Raw genomic sequence first — 24,298 nt, forward strand, 5'->3', positions numbered from 1 at the left:
ATAAGCCTGGGAAAGTACTTTTGTTTTTCTTTTACAGTTTCAAAGTATATTTTGATATCATTATTATAGAATTCTATGAAGACCCTATAAATCTGTTCCCTCTATAAATCATACATCAGTCCAGATGTATCAAATTATTAAATCAACTTGATTGTAATTATTTTTAAAAGCTAAAATCATTCACTTACAGGAACTTTTTTTACCCAAATGTCACAAGCCTGACACAGTACTGTACATATTGCTAGCAGAAGACAATTGGAAGTACTAAACAAATACTGTAATTCACATTACAAACATACCCAACTGATTATGATGCCAGGCATCATTACCTTTTTTTTTTAACTTTTTTTAAGTGTTATAAACTGCTGCATCTCAGCTGAGGCATTACATAGCTGGTGGAAATGGCCTGGTATAGAGTCAGCATTAATATATTATGTGATGGATCAGTGAAAAAAACAAAACAATTTTCCATTTCCTACTAGTTGTACTTTGGGGTTGCTGCTTCATCACATTCCAACCTGAGCTCCCAGGTCAGATTTATAGCACATTTACTGCAGATAAAGGATTATATCAGCAACATGTTGCATTTTTATCATGTCATTAACTTTTTATTTCTTTCCTTCAGAATTTGCTTTACTGCCTGCTACAACAAAGAGTTGTGCAGATGAATAGACCTCAGTGAATCACCTTGGCTTTGCTTTTATTTGTAGGGGTGACTATTTCAAGGTATTTTACTACAAAACAAAAAGTGTAGAAAACAAGAAGAGGTACAAGGCATCTTGTGTTAATCATTATGGGACATGTGATATCGATGCGGTTTAGTTGTGAATTAATAATAATAATTAATTAATAATAGAAAATACATCTGGGATAATCACTTTCAAGTGCAGACCAATTTGTTCAAAGATCTTTGGTTACTATCTCTCAATGATGGAGTAACTTTCAAAGACAAAATATAAAGCAATCTTCATCTGCAAAAACTATTTTCTGGGTTTTCACATTCAAATCAGTTGTGGGAAACAAACTGCAAAGTTACTTTGATAGCTCTGCTTGGCCCCTGTTTTTCTAGAGAAGGAAAGGCAGAAAGGAACAACCAGTTAATAATTTTGCCTTTCCTGATGCTCTCTGGGATTTTCAGTTTTATTCAAATGCAGAACAGCTGAGGATTTCTCTACTTCTCTCTCCATAATGCTCACTGACTGTGGGACTGAGTGCAATGAATCAGCAAATAAGAATTTTCTGAAGGTACACTCTCAAGCGCAAAACAAGATACTGGGCTGGTACGTTCTTCACACACTCATCACTCTGAACAGTTTGAAAAACAGCCAGCCAACCAACCTTGCATTTTGAAACTTTCAACTTGTAGTTTTATTTTGTTTAGCAATGCTGAGGAGCTGCTTTCTCAGCTGAGATTCTACTGCAACTGCTGGTGAATATAGAGCTAGTTTTCCTTGAAGAAGGCTGACCAAAACACAGGCTTTCATTGCTTTTGTCAGGGCACAAAACTCTTCCTAATGCCAATAACCAAGAACTACAAACTGGACTCCAAATATATATTATTGGATGTTTCTTGGTTCAGTTCAACAAGCTTAAAATAGTAATTCTTTTCTTTTGTATTTTTTCTCTTTGTTTTCCAATCCATTGCTGTGTTGGAATTCAACAAAGGCTAACACAAAATTAAATTATAGAAAAAATGTTTCAGAAAAGAACAACAATCTCCTATGAATACTTTAACATGCACTAGTGTAACCTGTAAGAGAAAATACGCAGGTCACACAGACAACTGTATCCTCTGCATGACACCATGGCCTCATATAAATGAAACATGTTAGAAAAAACTCATGGTTTTTGTTAACCACTAGTAATTAAGAAGAAATTCCTCCTTTGGTCTTGGAGGAAACAGAGGTCATATGACTAATGTATATACACATAGGTCACAATCGAATGCACAATCTTTCTAAAAGCTCTTTTCAAACTGAAAACATCAATAAAAGCTGCTTCTTTTTTTGTTTGTTTTTAAACTCACAGCTATGTACATTTTTACAAAGTTTCTTTAAATATAGTTCAGGCTGGCAAGTCATCTCTTTGCACAGAACTATACGTATTTTACTGCATAGTCAGTCCTCCTCTTTTTTTTTTTTCATTTTTGTTTTTAATAATAAAATTCTATTTTCCCCATCTGAATTACAGCTTCGTATGCTGGGTAAAAGCCCATGATGATGTCTTTGTTTTATCAACGGCCATGGTATGGCACATAAAGAATCTTTTTTATAATTTTATTTATTTAAAAAAAACCAAAACAAAACACCTGTACAGTCACTGGCTCTGTGTTCCAGAAGACTCTGCTTTGCTTGTTACACTTACAACACCATTTTAAATTACTTCTTCTGGCCTCAACTTTCAATCAAAGTGGCTGAGATCTTAAAGCAGTATTGTAACAGCAATGTACACATTTCACATTTCACAGGGTTTGTAGTTGATCTTTAACATCAGCGAGTTTCTGTAGGAAGGATCAGTAAGAAAATAATGACTGTCCTTCTCTTTTACTTATTTTTACTTTAGATTTTGACAAGGTGTTCAATGGATGGTATATAACTTTTTCCTCTTCTTTTTTTTTCTTTTTTTTCTTTTTTCTTTCTTCCAAGTGGCTTGTGAGGGTAGATGGGGAAGGGCTGAGCTATACCCTAGTGGTCGAATGTCCATGGGGCAAATTTGTACTGTTTTGTCCTCCACTGAAAGTGTTGAAAGTATGCAAAGGCTGCATTCCTGTTAATGTATTTGGAATCATGGTTATGGTGTTGGGTGTCATTAGCGGGATGTCATCTGGAGACCTTCTCAAAGTGAGCGTGTAGTCAGGCGGACAGGTGAGTCTCAGTGTGTCATGGGCCTGCAGCGATTCACACTCATGGTCATGTTCTAGCTGCTTCATCTGCAAGGACATGATCTCCTCATTTTGTATGTGTGCTATGTCGTTGGTGGTGTTCCTCTGGGGGCTGGGGCGCCTGTGAGTCTCGTGACGCCGTTTGTCCTTCTTGTAATACAACGCAGCAAAAGCTAAAATATTGAGGAACAGCAAGGAGGCCCCCACAGCAATGGTGACACTCAGCTCTGTGGAGTAATCCCTCTTGTTTTCTATCAGAACTGTCGTATCCTCTGGAGCTGTTTTATGGGTGTCTTTTGAGTGTTTGGGATTGTTGGCAGGTGTCATTGCTGGGCGTTTGGTGGCTGGCCATAATTTACCAGGAGAACGTCGGGTCACGTACGGAAATGAGGTCATGTCAGGAGGGGGGACTTTAGTTGTTGTGGAAACATACTGAAATATTTCATTCAGGTTGTGAAGGTGTGGTACAAGCTCCAACCAGAAAGCAACTTTGGTTGCTCGATAGTGATCACGCACTCGGGGTTTCAGGCCAATATGTAAATAAAGCTGGTCTTTCGGATTGTATTTGGACCAGGCCACTTCTTCAAAGCGGTTAGGTTTTGTGTGGATGAACTTTGTGTCTTGTGGAACAGGCTGGTTTGGATCTCTAAAAAAAAAAAAGAAAACAGACAATATTACAGTCATTAACATTTCCACAAAAAAACCTACAACAAAACAAAAGCAAACAAACATGAAACTGTCTCAGTCTTACAGTTAATAGTTTATCCAATATTTACAGTAACCTAAAAGCAGAAGATAAAAACCCTCCCTAACAGAAGAATAGCTGTTAATAAATAATCAAAATAAAATTAATTACTGTACAGAGCATCTCAGATACTACATTATTTTTTTTATATGAAAATGCAGAAATCATAGTGTTTCAGTTACCAAAAGGTCATCTGAAGTTCTGTGATTCAATACCATTCTCCAAGGAGTGTGTCTTAGAGACATATCATCTTTGAGAAGTACCAACTGCCTCTTCCCATAGTAACTGTGTAGGTTCAACCCTTCTTCAGGCTTGACACTAACTTTCTTATTTAAGGTACCACTACTACCACTCCTGTAAGTAGTAAATATGGGCATATAAACCCCATGGCAATATTGGAAGTCCTTCTGAACACACAAAATGTACAACTTGTACAAGGAAAAAAACCTCTTCAAAACCTGAAGTACCAGGGCTAATACATGTACCTGGGAACCATTTCTGCTTGTTTTTTTTTTTTTTTTTTTTTTTTTTTTTTTTTTTTTTTTTTTTTTTTTTTTTTTTTTTTTTTTTTTTTTTTTTTTTTTCTAATTGAGCTATTAGTCCTCCTGCATTTAAATATCTACTTGGGGAAAAAAACCTTTGAACTACCTTTGTGTCACAAATCTTTTCATCATTTCCTCTAACAGGTGACTATTTGAACATTCCATGTGATCATTGCTATGAAGTACTGTGTTTGGTGGCCAAAGGACAATGGGCCTTAACTGAGATGAGAAATATTTTAGCTGAGATCAACCAGTTTTAAAGTACTTCAATAGTAGTAAGACAAGAGTAGTACACAAGTCAGAGATAATTTCAAAATTGGTAAACCAATTTATTTTTTTCTTACAGGTTCAGAATAAGTACAAACAAACACCAAAAAGAGCATTTAGGGATGTTTAATGTATGCATGTCCTTATTATTTTAAATTTAAATAAATAGTATTAAAAATGCAGAAAGTTAAAATTACTTTTACAATACTAAGTTTCATAGTAGGTAGCACATTAATTTGAATCATTTTTTCTACCAATGATAGTTTTCTGTGACTTTGTGATGTATTAGACTGAGAGTATATTGTTCATTTCCTGTGCATTACTCAGAACTTTCCATTCTCCTTGTTATTCATCTATATGCATTGGTTTATTTCCTGTGAAAACAATTCTAATATTTTTCTTTTCTTCCAATATACAGTTATGTATATTCTGGGAATACCAAACCACATCCCTACAGATTTTAAAGTATGTTTCTTCTTTTTCCATTTTCAAAAGCCCATGGAACTAATAGCCTACTTTAGCAGGCTATGTACATAAAGAGCTATTTCTTAGTTCCTAAATGAGACAAGTAATTTGACTTTAATAATACTATGATTCCTGTATTCTTTTCTACCTGAAAGAAGGTATCTTACCTGTTTTTTGAGAAAAGAAGAATTAACTTCTATATATTTTTGGCATTTTGGCTTACTTATGCTTGTGGTTTTAGTGCTTCAGGTTTTTTGGAGTGGTTTAGTGTGTGGATTTTTTTATTTTTTTTTTTATACTGAAATATATATCATCTTTCCCATTTCAATAGGATACAAAAAATACAAACTAGGGGTTCTGAAATGTTACGATTTCTTTTCTTTTCTTTTTCTTTCTTTCTTTCTTTCTTTCTTTCTTTCTTTCTTTCTTTCTTTCTTTCTTTCTTTCTTTCCCTTTGCTTTTCTTTTTCTTTCTTTTTCTTTCTTCCTTTTTCTCCCTCCCCCTCTTCTCTCTTTCAACAGTTAGCCACATGTTAGTGTGTGTTAGTCTGTGTTAGTTCAGAAAAAAAAAAAAAGACAATTTACTGGTAATTGTTCATCCCAGATCAAACTAAAGAAGTAATATTCCCTTCCAAGCAGCACAGAAACAGATGTATGCTGCTGCTTTGAGGTAGTCTAACATGCACTGAAGAAGGAAATAAAGCTATTTATTTTATTAAAGAACTAACGGAAAGATCTGGAAAATCTAAACACAAAAATATTGGCCCAATTCAGTATAACTACTTTGAAAAAACTTTGGGTTTCAAAATATAAATTCTAAAGCAAATTAAAAATCAACAAGGTTATCTAAATGCAAAACACTTTTCTTCTCAGAAACTCAAAATACTGCAAGATTTCTGGCACACAATCTTCCATCATCCCCCTTGCTGTTCTGATTCACATCCCAAAAGACTCTGGGAATGGTCCTAGAGAGAACTGATTCCTTAAGTTAGCTTTTGTAAAAATGTTGCAGTTGGTACATGGTACAGGACATCAAGAAGCTGAGAAATCAATTCCCATTAAAAGCAGCAAGCTGGACATGACCTTTTAAAATTTTTAGTGGTCCTATAAAAATTATTATTATCATCATAGATGATGATTATTTTAGCAAATAACATTTTTATAAAATTAGCATTCTCACTGTCGTCCCATCCAACCCTACAAATTTTGTATCCTGTGATTCCCTTTCTCTACAAAAAGCCTGCAAAACAAGTAAATATCAGCCTCCTTTTTCCTCTCTTCCATCCTCTACTTCCATCTGTCATTTTTAACTATATTTATTGGGAGCAGCCAATTATGCTGCCGCCTCCTCCAAACACAAGAGAAAATAACATTACATGAGCCTGGGCTCATATTTGAATATTGTTTACATGGCTCTGTGTGGGCATGAAGTTGTCAATTGAAACAAGAAACAGAAAAAAATCAACCGTCCCTACAGACAAGTAATTTCTTTGCTGAGGATATCAGAGCTCTACCATTGACATCAACTCTAGGGCTGATCACTTAAAAAATTAATAAAATGGTTTGAATAGTCTCTCTGAATTTGGAAATAGATATCTAAATTATGTTGGGGTTTTTTTACAAGAAACAGGAATAATTAAGTCCAGTCCTAAATAAAGGATCTAATAATGGCCTTGGATCTTGGTTTTACAGACTAATGATTATTTGCCAAAAATATTCAGTAGATATAAACAAGAGAATTTTTATTTCCCTTGGCCATCTTGCTATGCACACTGCAAAAAATTCATGAAGTTACAACTTATGACTTGTTAAGTTTTTTCCTGTGGTAGTTGGGCAGCTTATCCTATGAACCATTTTCCTGTTTTATCGGTAGGCATAAAACATAGATGTACAGACAATCATTTCTCCTATCAAATCATCCATTCAACAAAATTCTTGATCTGTTACTTTCATTTCAAATTTTCCCCTGCCTTTAAGACTCTCACAATTCCTTTGTGTTTCTTGATGCTCTTGAGGCTCAAGTGTGTAATTTCATAACAAAGACTGCCAGGAAACCTTTCTTTAAAAATCCACTGCAATCGTGATGATAACAGTATAATCTGAACAATATATTTCCAGTTCTATACTTCTTACAGTATTGGCTCTCATGGGGAGGAGTTTTCTTGTTTCTCCATTTGTCAGTTGGGAGGGAGGCTTTTTCTTTTCTTCATCCAACTACTATAACAAGATTGATGATTATTGTTATTTATTTTTCTATCTCATTACTTATTTTTATCACCTTTAGAATTCAAACAGCTTATACATCAAAAAATGTCTCCATCATGAAATGCCAGAATTTTTTTTTCCATATGACAGAACACCATATCTTCTCTAAGGTATATTTTTGTTAATGTGCAGAATAATCTCATTTCACCTGTCACCTTTTTCCTCTCACTTTCAGTCTGCACTAATTTTGTACAATTTAAGATGTTTTTGTATATTGTCATTCAATTCACACCTCATGAGCTAGAGACGTAAGATCAAAACATCAATTTTTTCTCAGTTGATATTAAGTAAATATGCCTGCAATGGATGTGGACTGAAGAGCAACACACACTCCTGTTCACAAGGTATATTAGTAGCTGACCTGGAGGGTAGATGAAGGAACTGGGTATTTCATATCTGATTGTATTTTCATGGGAAGAATAGTGAATTAAGAAGTTTCTCATATCCCAAATTCCTTATAAAATGGTGAAACACCATTTGTGTTCTAACTATTTCTGCCACAGCGTTGACTGTCACTCAGGACAGTGGAACTGTTACATTAATGTATTTGAAATGTTTTAAATTTTGTGTTTTTCTCTATCTTCACTGGAGAGCAAAAAGTCTCCACAGTTACATAATCTGTGTCTCCAATTGTATGAAAGGCCCCTAGATACTTTATTTTCTTTCAGTAGTACTCTTTTCTCTGTATGATAAAAAAAATGGAAGAGAGAGAAAAACTGACTTTTCTTTATTCTTCTGTTTCTTTTCACGCTGTCGCAACACTAATAATGCCACAGCCATTCCTGCTTGAAGGACTGGTACACAGGCATGTTTTCCCTTACCTCCTCTCCTCAATTATCACCAGGTCCCACTGTTGCCATGCTCCCTGTCAGCTAAGGACTAACAGCTAAGGACTCCTTATAAGAGCTAAGGAGCACAAACCATAACTACACTATTTTGTTTTGCCATTGGAGACAGTTATTTCTTCAGATGAAAACATCAAAAAGAAATGCAACAGTCTCATAAAAGACTCACCTGAGAATTGATTTGAAACTACACCTTAATAATTGCAAGTTTAATCAGGTCTTCCATTAGAGAACTAAACTGCATACAGAACACAGACATTTTTAATAACTCAGGTCTGTGCTTCAGAATTAATGATACCAAAATAATACTGTAGTATTGACCTAAAATACAAAGAAAACAAGGTTATATCCTCTAGATCTTTATTTTTCCCAATACCAACACAGATAGAGCTGAATGAACAGGAGAAAAAGAAGAATGCTGTAATTCCTCAAAACCAGGGCAAATTTTAGTAACCTAATAGATGTCTCTAATGAGAGTATGGCTTTGTATCTACTGTGTGAAACTTCAAATCCTTTACACGAGCATAGCTGGCAGAGTATCTATGAAGGACTGGCACACAACCCCTCATGCTGTTCACTCTTCCCCTGCTGATGTGTCTGCAGAGGAAGTAACATGGTCCTAACAAACAGAATTTGGCATATAAAGCTGCCATTACAGTTAGGATTGCACTACTGGCAGCAGACTGAAGCTCCAAATGCACCTCTTAATGAAGCTCTCACATATAATTCTGTGCACTGAGGAGTTCAAAACTGTATTTTCATGTCATTTTTGTATCGCAATCTCAGACTTACTCTGTAATAAATTGTTTTCCTATTTCTAAGGCATTTTGGAAACACAGTTTTGAAAAGGCCAAATGAAAAACTCTTAATAATAATCACCACCATAACAAAAAAAAAAAAAAAAGAGTCATAGGTAGAGGATTAGCAAAATTCAGCTTCCAGGCACTCATTTTAAGCACAAACTATTTGCCATTAAACACTTTGTCACCTCCTATTTGCTAGTTTCAGTAACCAACTTCCAAGTTAAATACAATAAAAGCACTGTGCCCTGTGTTGTGTCTTTCACCTACTGATTTTACAAGATTGACCTGCCCTGCAAACCCAGCCTTGGCAGTAAGCCCATTAAACAGTATGTGCTTTCTAGCAATTGATGGCCTGTCATTAAATGCCCAGCAAAGTCCATCTGAAAGATGCACCATCTGAGCCGTAATTTCACAAGTACCTGGATGCAGCCTCTGTGGGAGACTCATGGACATTGGAAAAGTCTCAAACACATTAAAAATAAATAAACATATCTGCAGTTCTAATGTTCAATGCTTACCGACAGGGAAATGCGAGTTAATGAAATCTTTTCGTTAAAAGATTTTTTATGTGTTGCCATGGGTACAAAGAAAAGAACTATCATAATAAGGATGGGAAATTATCAGTTAAAAATAGGGCAGGGAAAAAGCCAAAGCAGAGCCCCCAGCAATGCAGTTTTGAAGTGTTTCACTCATCTTGAGAGTTGAAGGACCTGAGTGGGTACAGAGATTCCAGAGTCCAAGTGAGTGAGCAGAGTGGAGAAGTTACCCCAGAGATCCCATTGCTCTAGGCTTGAGGTGCTGCAACCTTTGGCTTTCTGTTTGAGGAACCAGAGGTGCAGAACAAATGTAATCTTAAAATATTATTTGCCTCCAAGTATTCTGTATGATGCAGAACAATTAATCATTGTTCAACCAAACAAAGAAAAGACCCCATCAAGGTCATATGAATTGTGTTGCTCTTTTCCTTTCCTTTGAAAACTGAAATTTTACGGCTAGAGGCCATTGCTAATGATACATCTTTCAGACTGCCTGTAAGGGAGTGAGTCTGTAATAGAATATATACCCCATTCCTGTCTCATCAGCAATTGGAAAGTTTCAGAAATTACTAATGGCTCTCTCAAAGCACCTGTTTTTGCCTTTAGGTATAGTATGACAATGGCTTTATAACCAGAGAACTGGGTATAGCCTGCTGAAATTAGTTTTCAAGCAGCTACAGCTGGAAAGTGCTTGAAATGATGAGTAATGGTGGCAGTTGAAATTGTGAGAAGCTTCTGTCAGCCTCAAAAACTGCTTAAATGCAACATTTTAATATACAGAGAATAGTAATAAAGTAATTGTAAACAATAGTGAGACCATGGAGATCTTTCATCACCATAATAATTCCAATGAGGCATATTTGTAAGGATCTGGAGTCCTCTATGTATACATAGCATTTCATCTACCAAAATAAAGACAAACTTACGGTATCATCATCTCTGAGCATGTGGTACAGCCATCATGCAGCATTGTCTGTCCCTAAACCAAAAGCTCATCACAAAGTTTGCCCATCCCAGTACTGGTAACTTCTTGTTGCAAAATACATCTAAATAGTATACAGTTCATTCATTTTTGTTGCTCAACTCCAGGATTTCTGCATGCTTTTGTACCTGTTTGTCTGATATGCAGTACAACAAAGAATTTTTTTTCTTGTGCATTGACCTGAAGGATTTGATTGGTTTTTACTCAATTTATGCTTGAAGTTCTTGCAAAGACTGCAAAATCTCTCTCTCAACCACCATTTAGATTCATGGAAGGCTACAAGGGCAGCTAAAGCCTCTGAGAGTTTCACAATAGGCATCTGAGTTTTTCTTGTATAGCTGCACACTGTTCACTGCAGTGCAGTAAAGCTGCAGTTTCCAGAGCCCAATCCTGCCATTAAACATTCAGTGGAAAGATTTACAGCCCCTTTGTGCCACAAGTATCTTTGTTTTAATTCAGTACTGAAGACTCAAGGTTAACAAAAAAAGCCCTTGCCACTGAAGAAAAACACTGCAATACTGTTTAAATGAATGTTATAGGAAGAAAACAGAATTTATTAATATTGCTCACAGATTAAGCTGCTTTGAGGGTTGTTTCCTTGGTGTTTACAACTCTATTTCATCAAAATATTGATGTCTTTATTTTGTTTTGTAAGCAGAATTAATTTAATTTTTTAACTTTCTCAAAGCAAAATTTATATCTGAGTCTCTTCTTCATTCCAGTCAAGTACTTATTATTGCCATTATAGCCCTCAAAGGGAAAAAAATTTCCAGTGCCTGCCTTTCTGTTCTAATTCCTCCCTGAGTCCTCATCCCTGTGAAGGTCACTGAAAAACAAGAACTTCCTTTCTTTTGTAGCTGATAAGTGCTATCTGCCTGGAAGTTCCTTCTTCAAGTAGCAGACATGTTGCCTCTGATTTTTCAGTATCTTAGTGAACCACCTTTTCTCTGAGACATGCTTTTTGTCTTAGTAATTGTCCTATTTATTGAACCAAAAATACAGTGTGTTATTATTCTCATTGAGCTACTGAAAGAAAATAGTTGGAGGGAACACATTAATTAAAAATCTATTAAATATGAACAAGCCTCATTTACTTCCTATCTTAACACAAATATTTCTATACTACTACTTCAAAGTCAGATTTTGAAGCCACTGGAATGGGATACTGACTATTTTAGAAGCATGCTATCAATAAAATGAATGCTAGGGGTCACACTTACCCAGTTTTGGCAAAGTTAGTCCAGTATGTCATAACCACTGCACTGAGCATGACATCATTCTTGGAAAAGTTGCAGTTGAACAGTTCTGTGGGACCAATCATAGGAATCCCAAACACATAAGGGACTTCATCACCATGAGCTGAATCAGCCCAGCTGGGTTTCATTTCACTTTGGCAATGGTGATAAAATGCATAGAAATATGTTGGAGATCCATACTGGGCATGCAGGTCAGCCGTCGCAACAGCTGGAGCAACCCACTGGTGGTCTGTAAAAAGAGCAACCAGGGTCTTCCGTCTTGTTTCAGGATTTTCTTTATCTGCCCAGTCAGTGTACATGAATTTAATAGTCTCTCGCAGTGTGTCCTTCCCTTCTGGATAACCATATAGATTGTCCACAAAATTGGAGACAGAAAAGTCAAAATCATTGGGAGAAACACCGTCTTCATTGTCTACAATGCCATCCACAAATTTCAAACCTTCCCCTTGATTCACACCCAGCATTATATCATAGTTAAGGAATTCCCCTTGCTCCATTAGAATCTGAGGGTCATCTGGAATCACATCTCCATCTATCACAGGCCCAAAGGCAATGTGGTACGTGGCTGGAGTGATAGTCTGTTGAATGAGTTCTTTGTAATTCTTATTCCGCAGACATTCAACCAAATCAGTGGTATCCAGCATGTCGCAGCCCACTTTATCTGCCAATATCCGAGTGTACTTGGCAGGCTGATAGTTCACTGCCCAGCTGGACAGGGCTGTTCCACTCTGTATGATTGCCTTTTGGAACAAACCTGCAGGTGCAAATTGTTTAAATACAGATCCAATTAGATATTAAAATATATATATATATATATATATATCTTTTAAAAAAGGAAAAGTATTTCTTACTTTAGAAACAAAGCTTTGATTATAGAATCCCTAAAGGATTCACACAATGAAATTTGGAATCAATTTCCATAGATCCTACTCACTGTTCCCTTTCTATGCTATGTAGAATGGGCTACTAATTAAAGTCTCTCATGTTCTTGATGCTCACACACAAAAAGCATGAAGGTTTCAGGTTACTGTTTCAAGAACAAAGCTCATTCCTGTACTGCAGTTTTCTTGTGTCTTTGATGGAAGTCCTCTGGCTTTACCACATTGGTAGTCCTCTGAAAATTTCTTTGAGGGACTGGCAGCTAAAGGCAGTCATATGCTCTTTGCCATGTAAATGACACTCACAAATACGCCTTTCAGTAGTTTAAAGGTCAAATGAAAATTAGACATTCTCGTTTCCTTCACAAAAGCCATGCATCATACTAACTTGAAAAAATTTGCTCTATTAAAGCAATTTCATATGTTTGAATCTTCTATTCTGATATTTTTTATTTATCATTTAATTTTTAAATTATTATTGCGTGTATAAGTTAGCACTTCCTATATGTTGAAGTGTGTGTGTGAATGTGTGTCCAATCCTGCTTATATGTTGAATTAAAATGTATTTAAATGGTTTTGCAAGAGAGTAAGATGATATTCAATGGCACTTTCTGGTTTTATTTACACTAATATAAAGAAAAATGGAAACCCAATTTGAAACCCAAAGAGCTCCTTTGCTTAAAGCACTAAAAGGCAAGGGGAGCTTACTGGTGAATCTGGTCCATCTGTGGGTTTTTTTCTAGCAAGACCACTAAAATGGCCTATTTTATATTTAAACTGAAATACTTGGGTGTCTTCTGCACATGATTTCTACCATCATGTTCTCAAAATGCAAAAGACAGTAAAAGCTAGAAAAGCATGTGGGGTTGTTGTTTATGTACCTTTGAGGATGATAACTGAATGCACAGACTAAAAAAAATTCAATTATTTAATCAGTTAAGTTTTTCATGCTTCCATCTGCTTGATTTTGGCATGGCTTGCTCAACAGTTATTCACTTTTGTTTATGTACCTTTGAGGATTATAACTGAATGCACAGACTAAAAAAAAAATTCAATTATTTCATCAGTTAAGTTTTTCATGCTTCCATCTGCTTGATTTTGGCATGGCTTGCTCAACAGTTATTCACTGAAATTTTATTTGTATTAATAGACTGAATTGTCAAGCATAATTATACATTTCAAAATTAGGTGTGTTTTCCAGCCTCCCTGCTATAACTTCTGGCTATAGCTTATCTGTTACAAATTTCTGTCTGTTTTATTTCTGTGATAGAAATGGCATGGATTAATAAATACAATAGATATCTTGGCGTTGTCTTTTATCAAGTCTTTGTATATTTGGTCTTATGACCAGGCATATTTATAGTTCAGTACTGATGCTGTACATTTTTGGAGTTTGGGTTTGGGTTTTTTTGCAGGGTGAGGTGCTGAGGGTAGAAATCCTGCAGCTCACTTACCAAAATCTAAAGAACATTGTGTGGGATCACACAGTACTTGTGGGGAGTTAAACACAGTTTTTTAATAAGGCTTAGTTATGTTTTTACTAAGTAAGGAAAATATCTACATATATGTTGGAAGTGCAGCCAAGAGTGTACGAAAAATCAAAAAGGTCATTGCTCTTTTCCATTTTAATTAGGGCAAATTCTTTGATAGAAGAGCCAGTGGAATCTGTTGAAAAAGCTAGAAAAAGTGTATTGCTCATGGCATTTGTTGCATGAGATTTATGCTGTAATTTAGTATTTAGTTTTCCTTATAAACATATTTATGTTGACTAATACAAATCCAGAATTCTATTTAGTAGATATTTTACAAAAATTACAGACCTCATGTAATTCTAATTCAGCCTACCTCATTTTGTGCTTTCATTACATTTTAACATAAAAAACAAAAACAAAACAAAACGAAAAAAAAAAAAAAAACCAAAAAGAAAAAAAATACTTTGCCTGGAGGATTGTTACCTTCTGAATAGTGGGAGAGTGTCAGGAGACTGACACAGGAAGCTCCTGCCCCAGATCCAAAAATAGTAACTCTCTTCGGGTCTCCTCCAAAAGATCCAATATTTTCTTCAATCCAACGTAAAGCTTGGATTTGGTCAAGCAATCCATAATTGCCTTTTGCAGCTTGGTCCCCAGTACTTAAAAAACCTATAAGGCAAAACCCCATAATTTTAGTTCACCAGATACAGAGTTAGCTACAGGGTATCTACATATTCACAACACATCTTCCCATCTTTTCATCTTCTGTGCTTTTTCTTTTTTTTCTTCTTTTTAAAGGTCACAGTCCTAGTTAAATGTCTCCTGAGCAAGCAGAGAAATCTCATTCTGTGTGCTGTTTAGCTTGAGTTTGTTTTTCCCTACTTCAGAGATCCCATTTATGAAGAATCGCTGTTTCTTTATTTAAATATTTCTGTAACAATGCAACAGTAGAGAAAGACAATTTTAAACATTTTATAACTGGATGTGAGTTGGGTACAAAATCTTAGGAAATAATTTTTGGGCAAAGATGTGAGATAGCCAGTCTATGACTGAGAACAACTCTCTCTAACACATTAATATAAATACTTCTCACCAAAATTGTCCTGAGCTACATAGCTCTTTAATTTTCTGTACTTGTGATATGGATCAATGTACTCCAAAACAGAAAAAAACAAGCCTGAAGTAAATAGAAAAAGGAAAACAAAAAAGCCTAGGAAAAAAAAAAATTACACTTCAATTTCAAAGAGGATATTTATTAGGAAGATATCAGGTTAATCCATGGCAATATTGCCTTTGGTGGGGAGATTTTATCTGAACAAATCAGGTCTTGTCTTTCTCTTTGGAAATTGCAAGAAAACCTGTGCTGCTGTTTTTTGTTCCTATACTGTGGTTATCAGATTCTAGAAAAAAAGCATGACATGTTTGCTGCTTGTCTTGCAACTGAGAAAAAAATGACCATAAGATTAGGACTGAGATTAATTTTGGTTTTTTGAAACCAGCTAAGGTGAAACATTGAAGTTACCCCTGCTGTGTTATCATTCACAGTTAAGTCCTTGTGCTATGTCCAAATTACCACATTGAGCCATGTACTCACAGTCCTCCCTTAACTTCACAGACCTTTTCCTGTTAGACAACTGCAAAGTCAGAGGTCTATTAGAAATACCTTACAGCATATGGAAGTTTTCAGATAGACATTACTGATTTAGGCACCAGTGACGGCTGTCGAAGACAAAACATGGACATCGCTTGGCAGGTTTTTTCCAGCTAATTATCAGTTGAGAAAAATTTGCTAGAATGGGGGCTGAGGACACAGGAGATCTACGGTGTGGTGCAGTTGGAAATGAAAGAGTGTGTTATCATAAACCATGTGAGCCTGCTGTAACAACACCTCCATGCTCCTGGCTGGAAGGTGAGTCTTAGGTCCCTAGGGGAAAAAACACTTTGCAGTACATTTCCCAGGCTTTGGTAAAAGGGAACAGATCTCTGCACTGGCTGTAATAATTTTTTTGTCTGTAGGAAAAATTAAAATACACATTATGGAAGGTATTTACATAATGGAGGAAGCAGAATACAAATCATATCCATATTGCTAAATAACATGATAAAGCTTTTTCATTGAAAAAGTCTCTACTAATGGAAAGCACAGTCATAAGAATGGCAGCAACCTTTTTTTTTTCTCTTCTGTGCAAATGGAGAAAAAATAAACACTCTTAATCCACAATTGTCTCTATTTTTTTAAAAGATGTATTTTTCTCTTTTTTCACATGCCTTTATAATCTTTATAAGTCTCTCAAAGAAAGAATAACCCACTTGCTGGCTTTGTTGCTGTAGCTCACTGGAATATTCTATAATACTTTATAATTAAGGCTTTATTCAATCAGAACTATGACATTCATTGGATAAAGCGAGTGTTGTAACCTTTAAAGCAAGATGTTAATTAATATTCAGAGCCTAAACCTGTTTTAGTTCTACTAGCAGCATCAAAATAAAGCTGTTTGAACTTCTTAATTTTGAATGCTTACCAAATGTTCTAAAAGGTGAACTTGATAAAACTGCAGTCAATGAATATCTAATGTTCAAAAGACGAAGATTTTTTTTTTTGTTTCCACAGTTGTCTGCTGATTCTCATTAATTGCAAGAACAAGTTTTCTTAATTTAAAAACTAATCACCATGGTAAAGAGTCAGCCCCACATTACACAAACTGAATTCATAAATCTGTCTTTTCTTGCCAAGGATATATTTTCTTTCATGCTCTGAGTACCAGATCAAAATATTTTTTCAGAGCTATTTGAAGAAATTCAGGCAAATAGTAACTATTTGTCCAGAAATACACAACACTAAGAGTTTTTTGGTTTTTTTCTATATTATTTCAGCAAAGAGAAAAAAAAATGTCTCTTTAAACTGAAGTTCCTGAAATAACTGTTATTTTTCTCTGACTCTATGAAGGAAAGCATTCAAGAAATACTCTTTCATTTTAAACTACTAGATAGAAATAGTCAAGGAGAAAAAGATTGCAAATGGAAATTGCTGGGAATTTTCCTTTTCTATACCCTTTAAAATGCATGTACTCAAAAGCTACATGCTGTCACTTGCACTGTTTTGATAACACAGTGAATACACAAAGCTACACACAAGGCTCCCTTACATCCCACATAGACAAAAAGAAATCCCTAGCTCTATCTTTAGGGTTGGTTTTCCCATATGCTACAGAAATCTTACCGAGATACTAAGCCCCCCACATACTAGTGCTGATATTTCCCCATTACTACTAAACATTATGCAGAGACCCACTGGAACGCTGCATAGAGTAGTAGAAGAGAAAAATATAGTAGAAGAGAAAAATATCCATAAATCCACCCCAAAGGGTTTAATTTTCTTCAGCTCTAGCCTTGTCTAGTGGTTTGAGGCCACCCCCACACATCTCTAGTATGGCTGGCAGACCTTCAAGAGTCAGTCTAAAGAGAATGGGAAGACCGCCCCTCCACTGTACACATTTCATGTACTTTAGTTTACCATGATCAAGCTCAAGTAAGAAACTCTCTGCAATGTGAAACAATATGCAAGGAGTGGTGACAGTACTGAGGTTTTCTGTGGAAATATACTCTTGATCTGAATTAAATAATGAAAGATTAAACTTGATTCTATAATGAATTTTACTAGGTACTACAATCAATTATAAAAGTATATCTTGGAATGAAACATACTTTTCTTTGTAAATTAAGTAAATTAAACTTTTCCTTCAACTTCTACCCTTCACAGGTTTTCTTAAAAACAAAATGTTGAAGTTCTGAGACACAGCCTTCAGACAAAAAATAAAGCCAAACTTAGTAAGAAACATTAAACAGCCAAGATGTCACAACGAGAAATTAATCACCAGGAAATCTGTAGAAAATCAACAAGTTAGTGCATTTTGATCTATTTAAGTCCTTTTCTTAAGCCTCTGCTTCATTTTCAGAGTTCACATTTCTTTTGTCTTTATGCCTTTTCATGACTGCTGTCCAATAGCCTTCTGCAGTTTGTTTGTCAGGCAACATAAAAAGATTGATTTGTACAGCAACTGATCAGAACTATGACATAAACAATATAAATAAGATACTGGAGACTGTGCTTTTGAGAACAATCATGTCTTTTTTGTTTACATTTGTGAAATACCAGAGTAGGGCCTTTTCAAAGCAAATGGCAAGCATACAGCTGAGCCTTCTTATTTTCTAATAGATTTTGTCTGTACCTATCATATTTACTACTGTAAAAGTGGACCAGTTCAAATGCCAAGTAAAATTCACTGGGGATTATTGAGAACATAGAGACTACAGCTGGTTCAGGAAGACCCTGAAATATAAATAGTTGGAGAATAGAGAAGCATTAGAGGGAATTATCATATAAGTTTGTCCTATGCTTGCCCTTCCCTAACCATTCCCAAACATCCCCTCCCCAATAGTGTTAGGAGCCAGGATGTTTGGCTGGATGATATCTTGGTTGGAATCAATATAACTATATATTTTTTGGGTTTTTTTGACTCTATGTCTATTAACAGTACAATGTAAACATTACTGAAAAGCTGATGGAACGCAAGATAGAGTGATGGTGTCCTTGCCACAGGTTTAGCAGAAAAAATCCCCAAAGTCCTGCAGCATGACTGGCCTATGCAAAGCTGAGTAAGCATCATAGCTGCACCTGAAATTTCTACCTAGAGAGTAAAACAAATGAGAGGACTGTTGACTGGCTATGTATGGGTCTGTGCAGAAATAATGTTACACAGAGACTTCTTCGTCCTGAAAACAAAACCACAATGCCTGTCCTCCAGCTGCAGATTAGTTTGAAATTTGCAGGTGCCCTGTCAAAGCAAACATTTTAATATTCAGAAACTTGAGAAGTAGGATAGTGTGTGATTCTGAAGCAGTGATCACAAAAGCGAATTTCTGCATGCTATGGCTCTTTACCATATCCAGCTGCAAATAACACTCATTTAAATTTTAACTCAGATTATGGTAAATGAAGAAAAACAAGCACTGAAGATAACTCAGCTTACAGTTTTTATATAAGTGTATAGATTATGTTAAAATATAAAGGCCAGTGATGCTTTTAATTCAATTTTCTAGCTTGGGCTTAAGAAAACAGTCTCTTCTGATTCTGCCTTGATGGATTCTTTTCAATTAATTCTATTGGGAATATAAACATAAATCTGTTTGTTTAGAAAGAAATTCTTATTACTACATGCAGTACAAAATAATAGGTCAGAGATGGTGAGGTAAGAGTACTATTTGTTTCTGTATTGATTTAGTACTGAAACCTGAAATCAATTTTTTTTTTACAATTCAGGAAAACATCTAATCTGAAATATATAAAAGTCTTTTGAAAATGTTCTGGATAATAAATGTGCATAAGAACATTTAGCAGGAAAAGAATGAGAAAAGATAACAGGACACATTCTAACAAGATTTAAAACCTAGTTTTATGCATATTTCTAAACAGTAAAAAGCTTCTTAACATAAATTTATCAGAACACCACAGAGATCAACAGTTTCCTTCAGTCAAGCCATTATGATATTCTAAAATTAAATGTTTTAAGGAATCTAATTGAAATTAGTACACTAAACTTAAACTGCTCTTAAATTTGCCTTGTTCATTGCAAATGCTCTGAAGCTATTGTGCAATAAAGTTAGGCCAATGAACGTTATCTAAAATATTAGAGATTTAAGATATTCACACTATTCAATTCTATTGTTATTATTCATTATGAGTAGCACATAACTCTATAGGAAGCTTTTACCAATCACTAAGAATGTAGATTTTTTAAAAATACGGTAAATAACAATGACAGCATCAAATATTTCAAAACACATTCACCAATCTACTGTCTTCTTACCTACCATTTAACCAAATATTCACAAGTTAAACATGCCATTACATAATATACAATCAATAAAACAACAGGTTCAGTAAAAAAGATTACTATTGAATACATTGTTAACAGCTTGATTAACAGCAAATTATATCAAGCTAAAATCAATTAATTGCTCTGGGAATGTTATTGCCAGGAAAAAAATATAAAAAATGTGTGTTACAGGAGAGACTAATAAATATCTGGTGTCACCAGCCAACAATTTGAAAATATTTCATAGTCACTGATCTAGATGGTCAAATCCAAAGGCATTTAACAAGAAAAATATGCAATGACTACCTATGAAGCACTAATGCAGTTTCACACTCTTTCCTCTCAGATGAGGAAATACAAAAAAACAAGCACAAGAAAAATTAGAGATTGAGACAAAGCACAATTAGTGAAAGAAACAGAAAAAAAGTAACAAAAGGAAAGGACAACATTTGACACCTCCCAAAAGCAGAATGAAGCCTTGCCAGTCTCTGAACAACAGTTACTTGCAAGTCAGACCCATCCCACTTCTTCCTCTGGCATTGTGTCCTCTGTGTGATAATACAGCATGGGACATCTGCTTGGTCAGTGTGGGTCCACTGTCCTGGTTCTTGCTCACCCTCCCAAACTGTTGTCAACCTCCATCTTACTGTCTCTGGGTAGCATAGGAAAAATAAAAAAACTTTGGATCTGTGTAAGCACAGTTCAGCTACAACCACAATAGCAGTCTGTTATCAACACTATGTTAGATATAGGCACAAACCACAGCATCATATGAGCTGCTCTGAAGAACCTTAATTCAGTCCTTAATTCTCACCTTGGAACCTTAATTCTCACCTGTCCCAGTGTAATATTCTACAGCTATGGCACAATCTCCACTTCTAAAGGGATGCTGTTTGGTTTTTTGCCTTTTTTCTTTTGTATATTCTTTGTATTATTCCACATATATTTGTAACTCTGTCACCTATTGGATTAGGAGCTACTTTTCCCAGTACTTTTCCATGGCCTTTCCCTCAGCAGAAAGACAAAACAAATTCCAGAGCTCAAAGCCTGGGGATGCACAAGGTCCCAGTGCTATCTTGGCTCTACCTGAGAGCCAAGGCTGAGAACAACTCTTTGAGACACATTGTCATGGACAGAGCACAGCCAGTGCTGAAGGGGGCTCCAGAGTAAGGGCTTGGAATTGCATCACCACTTGTCCTTCTAACTGGTGCTTTTTATCAATTATGCTAATTTCTTAAAACCTGTACATGTGTACTCATCCCTGTAGGGGTAGACTTTTGTGGACATCTTTCCATAACTGCTCCTGAACGTCTTCAAATAAAGATCCCTTTTTATATTCCCTCCTTACTAAAATTATCTCAAGTTTCATTTCCAGGTTGGGAAAAAGGCACTTTGTATGCCATCCAGATAAGGTGTGCTGTAGGTCTATGAAAGCTAGAAATTACTTTATTATTTTCATTATAAAATATAGATGAAACTTAGATGAAACTAAGACTACATTAATATACTTTTGATTTTTTTTCAATTAAACAATCAATATTATTATTATGAAACATCTGTAGCTGTATATCCCTAAAAGAAAAATAAGACACAGAAATTTTACATATTTTAAAGACATAAAAAGACATTAGGTGTACCCCTAAAAATGACATGAAAGTTAACCTGCATGACATAAATGACAAGCACCAGCTTTAAAAACAGCAAGGGGAATTTTATCTTTAATTATCAGCTTCAAAAGGTTAGAATCTTTCAAACAAAAGGGTTATGGGATATTAAGTGTAATTTTTTTCTTTGTAGGAAAAACACCAATTGACCAGGCTGACAATATTTTTGCATTAATATACTGGTGTCAAAACCCAAGCTCTTACAAGCTGCTGTGAAAATGAGAAAGAAAGGGTTCATGATGTTAATGTTAAGAACTTCATGAAGTAATCTTTTTCTCTTCTGTATTTAAGAAAAGAACTTGCCTGACATATTTTATTGCTTTTATACAATATTACTTTTAAGAGAAATAAAATTTCTAACCCCTTACCACCAGCACCCATTAGACCAGGCTGCTCAACCTGATCACATCCAACATGGCCTTGAACACTTTCTGAGGTGGGCATCCACAGCTTCTCTGGGCAAACACTGGACTTACTTTACTCCAGTGCTTCAGCACACTCACAGCAGGGAATTTCTTCCTAATTTCTCCTCTTCCAGTTAAAAGCAATTATCCCCTGCTCTATCACAACACCTTGTGAAAGATCCTGTCCAGGTTTCTTGTAGCCCCTCTAGGTACTGAAAGGCTGCTACAGGATCTTCTCAGAGCCTTCACCTGTCCAGGCTGAGTAACTAACTCTGTCAGTCTGTCTTTATAGGAGAGGTACTCCAGCTCTCCAGTCATCTTCATGGCCCTTCTCTGGACTTTTTTCAGACAGATCCATGTTCTCCTTAGGTTGGCAGCCCCCAGAGTTAGGCAGAGTATTCCAGGTGAAGTGAAAAAAATAGTAAAAAGCAAAAATGCAGCATTTAGCAAAAACTACATGCCTACTAGGTTGCCAGACATCATGAACCAGTTAGAAAATGAAACATGATTTCAGATACCAGACTTCTGCAAGGACTGACCACAGGGAAAAGGGTGGTGCTTAACAAGTGATCATGAGCAGGGGTCTCACTTGCTTCTTTTCCATGGACAGTCCTCACCCTCTTAGGCACCACTTTCTGTTGCAAGACATAATGCGTTACCTCACTATGCTGTGTTGCTTCCTCTTCTCAGGGTTATATATATATATATATATAACCCACTTTTTATTGCTTTCATAGCCTCAGTAATCCAATCCTTTAAACAGAGATCAGGATATCTTAAAGTATGTTTTGCTATTCTAAGTAAAAGCAACTCTACAGAAACACCAAGCAAAACATCTATAACTATGATGTTTGTCAGAAGACTTTGATAAAGTGGAGTCATAAATTAAACAAGTTTTTTTGTTTGTTTGTTTGTTTTTGTTTTGGTTTGTTTTTTTTTTTTTGTTTTTGGTTTTTTTGTGATCTGTGACATTCCTTCAACTTGGGAAAAAATATTGAAGATAATAATATGTTATGCTCTAATCAATGAAAACATGCAGTTGCTTCTTTGTTTTTAGCACTTTTTATCATATGTTTTCCATTAAACTCTGAATAAATTTGGAAGTTCATGATTAGTCTTGTCCTAAGATATTATCATAACAGGTGAAATATTCTTTCTGTTTTGTACCAGTTTTGGACAAAATCGGATTATTTAAAAGATTTGACTTTGCAATTCTTGGAATTCATAATCACTTGGAGATTTTGCAAGGCATTCAGTTAGGCTTATTCTCAAAAATATTATATAAATGCGTAAATGACCAACATAAAAACATGGTATATAAATAACAATATAACCATTAAAGTAAATTGGCAGGTGGAAATGACCACTATTCTATGAAATGTGGTCCTGATGGGAGACTGTCCTACTCATTGTTCACTTTTTATTATCTGGAAGTATTTTTCTCTCTGTATGCTATTTTTCATGGCATTGGAGATGTAATTTGATTTTAAAAGTTGTAATAACAAGGGAGTTAAAACTTATCCTTTAAAATAAGATGAAAGAACCAACATTTAAATTTTGAACATTTTAATGACTCACTTGTTGATAGCTGAATTTGTGATACTATAGTTACCATTTCATAGGCATCACACAAACTTCCTTAAGTGGTATATAACAGCTTCCTAATAGAATTACTTATGGCTTTTAGGGAGGAATTAGATTTGCAATTATTACATTCATAATTTGGAAAAGGAAATGTTGATTAAATTTGTTAAACTTAATGTTCCAGCTAATGTGGGATTTTCTTCACTAATATATTTATTCTTGGGTTTGAGTTTTGGTGTTTTCTTCTGTGCTTCTCTGATTAATAATATATGTTTTATAGCACTAAATCAATATAAAGGTTAACAGTAATGAATTACTATTGTCCTTTTTATTTGTTTGGTTGATTTTTTGGTTTTTTTTATGAACCTCAGGATACACTTTGTTCAGCTAATAGTGATGGTTTCAATTATTACACTGTTTTTGTTTACATATGCTTGTATTGATTTGCAGACCATGTGAGAAAACTTGAATAAAGAATACTTGAATAGAGAGACTAAGCTAGAATTGTCTTTAGAAAATTGGATTTCTAAGTATCTTCAAATTGTGCTCTAGCTGTTAATTTTTTCTCCAGAATGGATTCAGTTTTGGTGATGTCTGAGAGATTATTGGAAATGATGAAGTGAGAATTCCCAAGTGTCAGATAAGATTTTTGGGATACCCTCTGCCTGGTCACCTCAATGCTCACTGCTGTCGTACTCAAAACAACACATTTCAAAAGCAAAGAATGCAGTCCTTAATTAGTTGCTATAAAATCTTCACATTATCAATAATTTTGCTTCTCAGTATGTGGTATGAATTGTAGGAAGACCCTACTCACAGGGGCGAGATTTTGTA

The 24,298-nt window shown here is 35.2% G+C and overlaps 1 protein-coding gene across 3 annotated transcripts in view; it reads right to left on the minus strand.

The window, feature by feature from the left end:
- Positions 1-1,813: 1,813 nt before the first annotated feature.
- Positions 1,814-24,298, minus strand: part of NLGN4X (neuroligin 4 X-linked) — a 110,866-nt gene continuing 88,381 nt past the window's right edge. For all 3 annotated transcript variants that reach the window (XM_041416547.1, XM_041416546.1, XM_041416545.1), the window contains 3 exons: positions 14,420-14,605; positions 11,551-12,340; positions 1,814-3,527 (listed from right to left, as the gene is read on the minus strand). In XM_041416547.1, the coding sequence (XP_041272481.1) occupies positions 2,678-3,527; positions 11,551-12,340; positions 14,420-14,605 (1,826 nt within the window). In that variant the 3' untranslated portion in view covers positions 1,814-2,677. The remainder of the gene's footprint in view (positions 3,528-11,550; positions 12,341-14,419; positions 14,606-24,298) is intronic.

Source organism: Onychostruthus taczanowskii, unplaced genomic scaffold, assembly GCF_017590055.1.
Source record: "Onychostruthus taczanowskii isolate IOZ18803 unplaced genomic scaffold, ASM1759005v1 scaffold52, whole genome shotgun sequence".
Lineage (NCBI taxonomy): Eukaryota > Metazoa > Chordata > Aves > Passeriformes > Passeridae > Onychostruthus > Onychostruthus taczanowskii.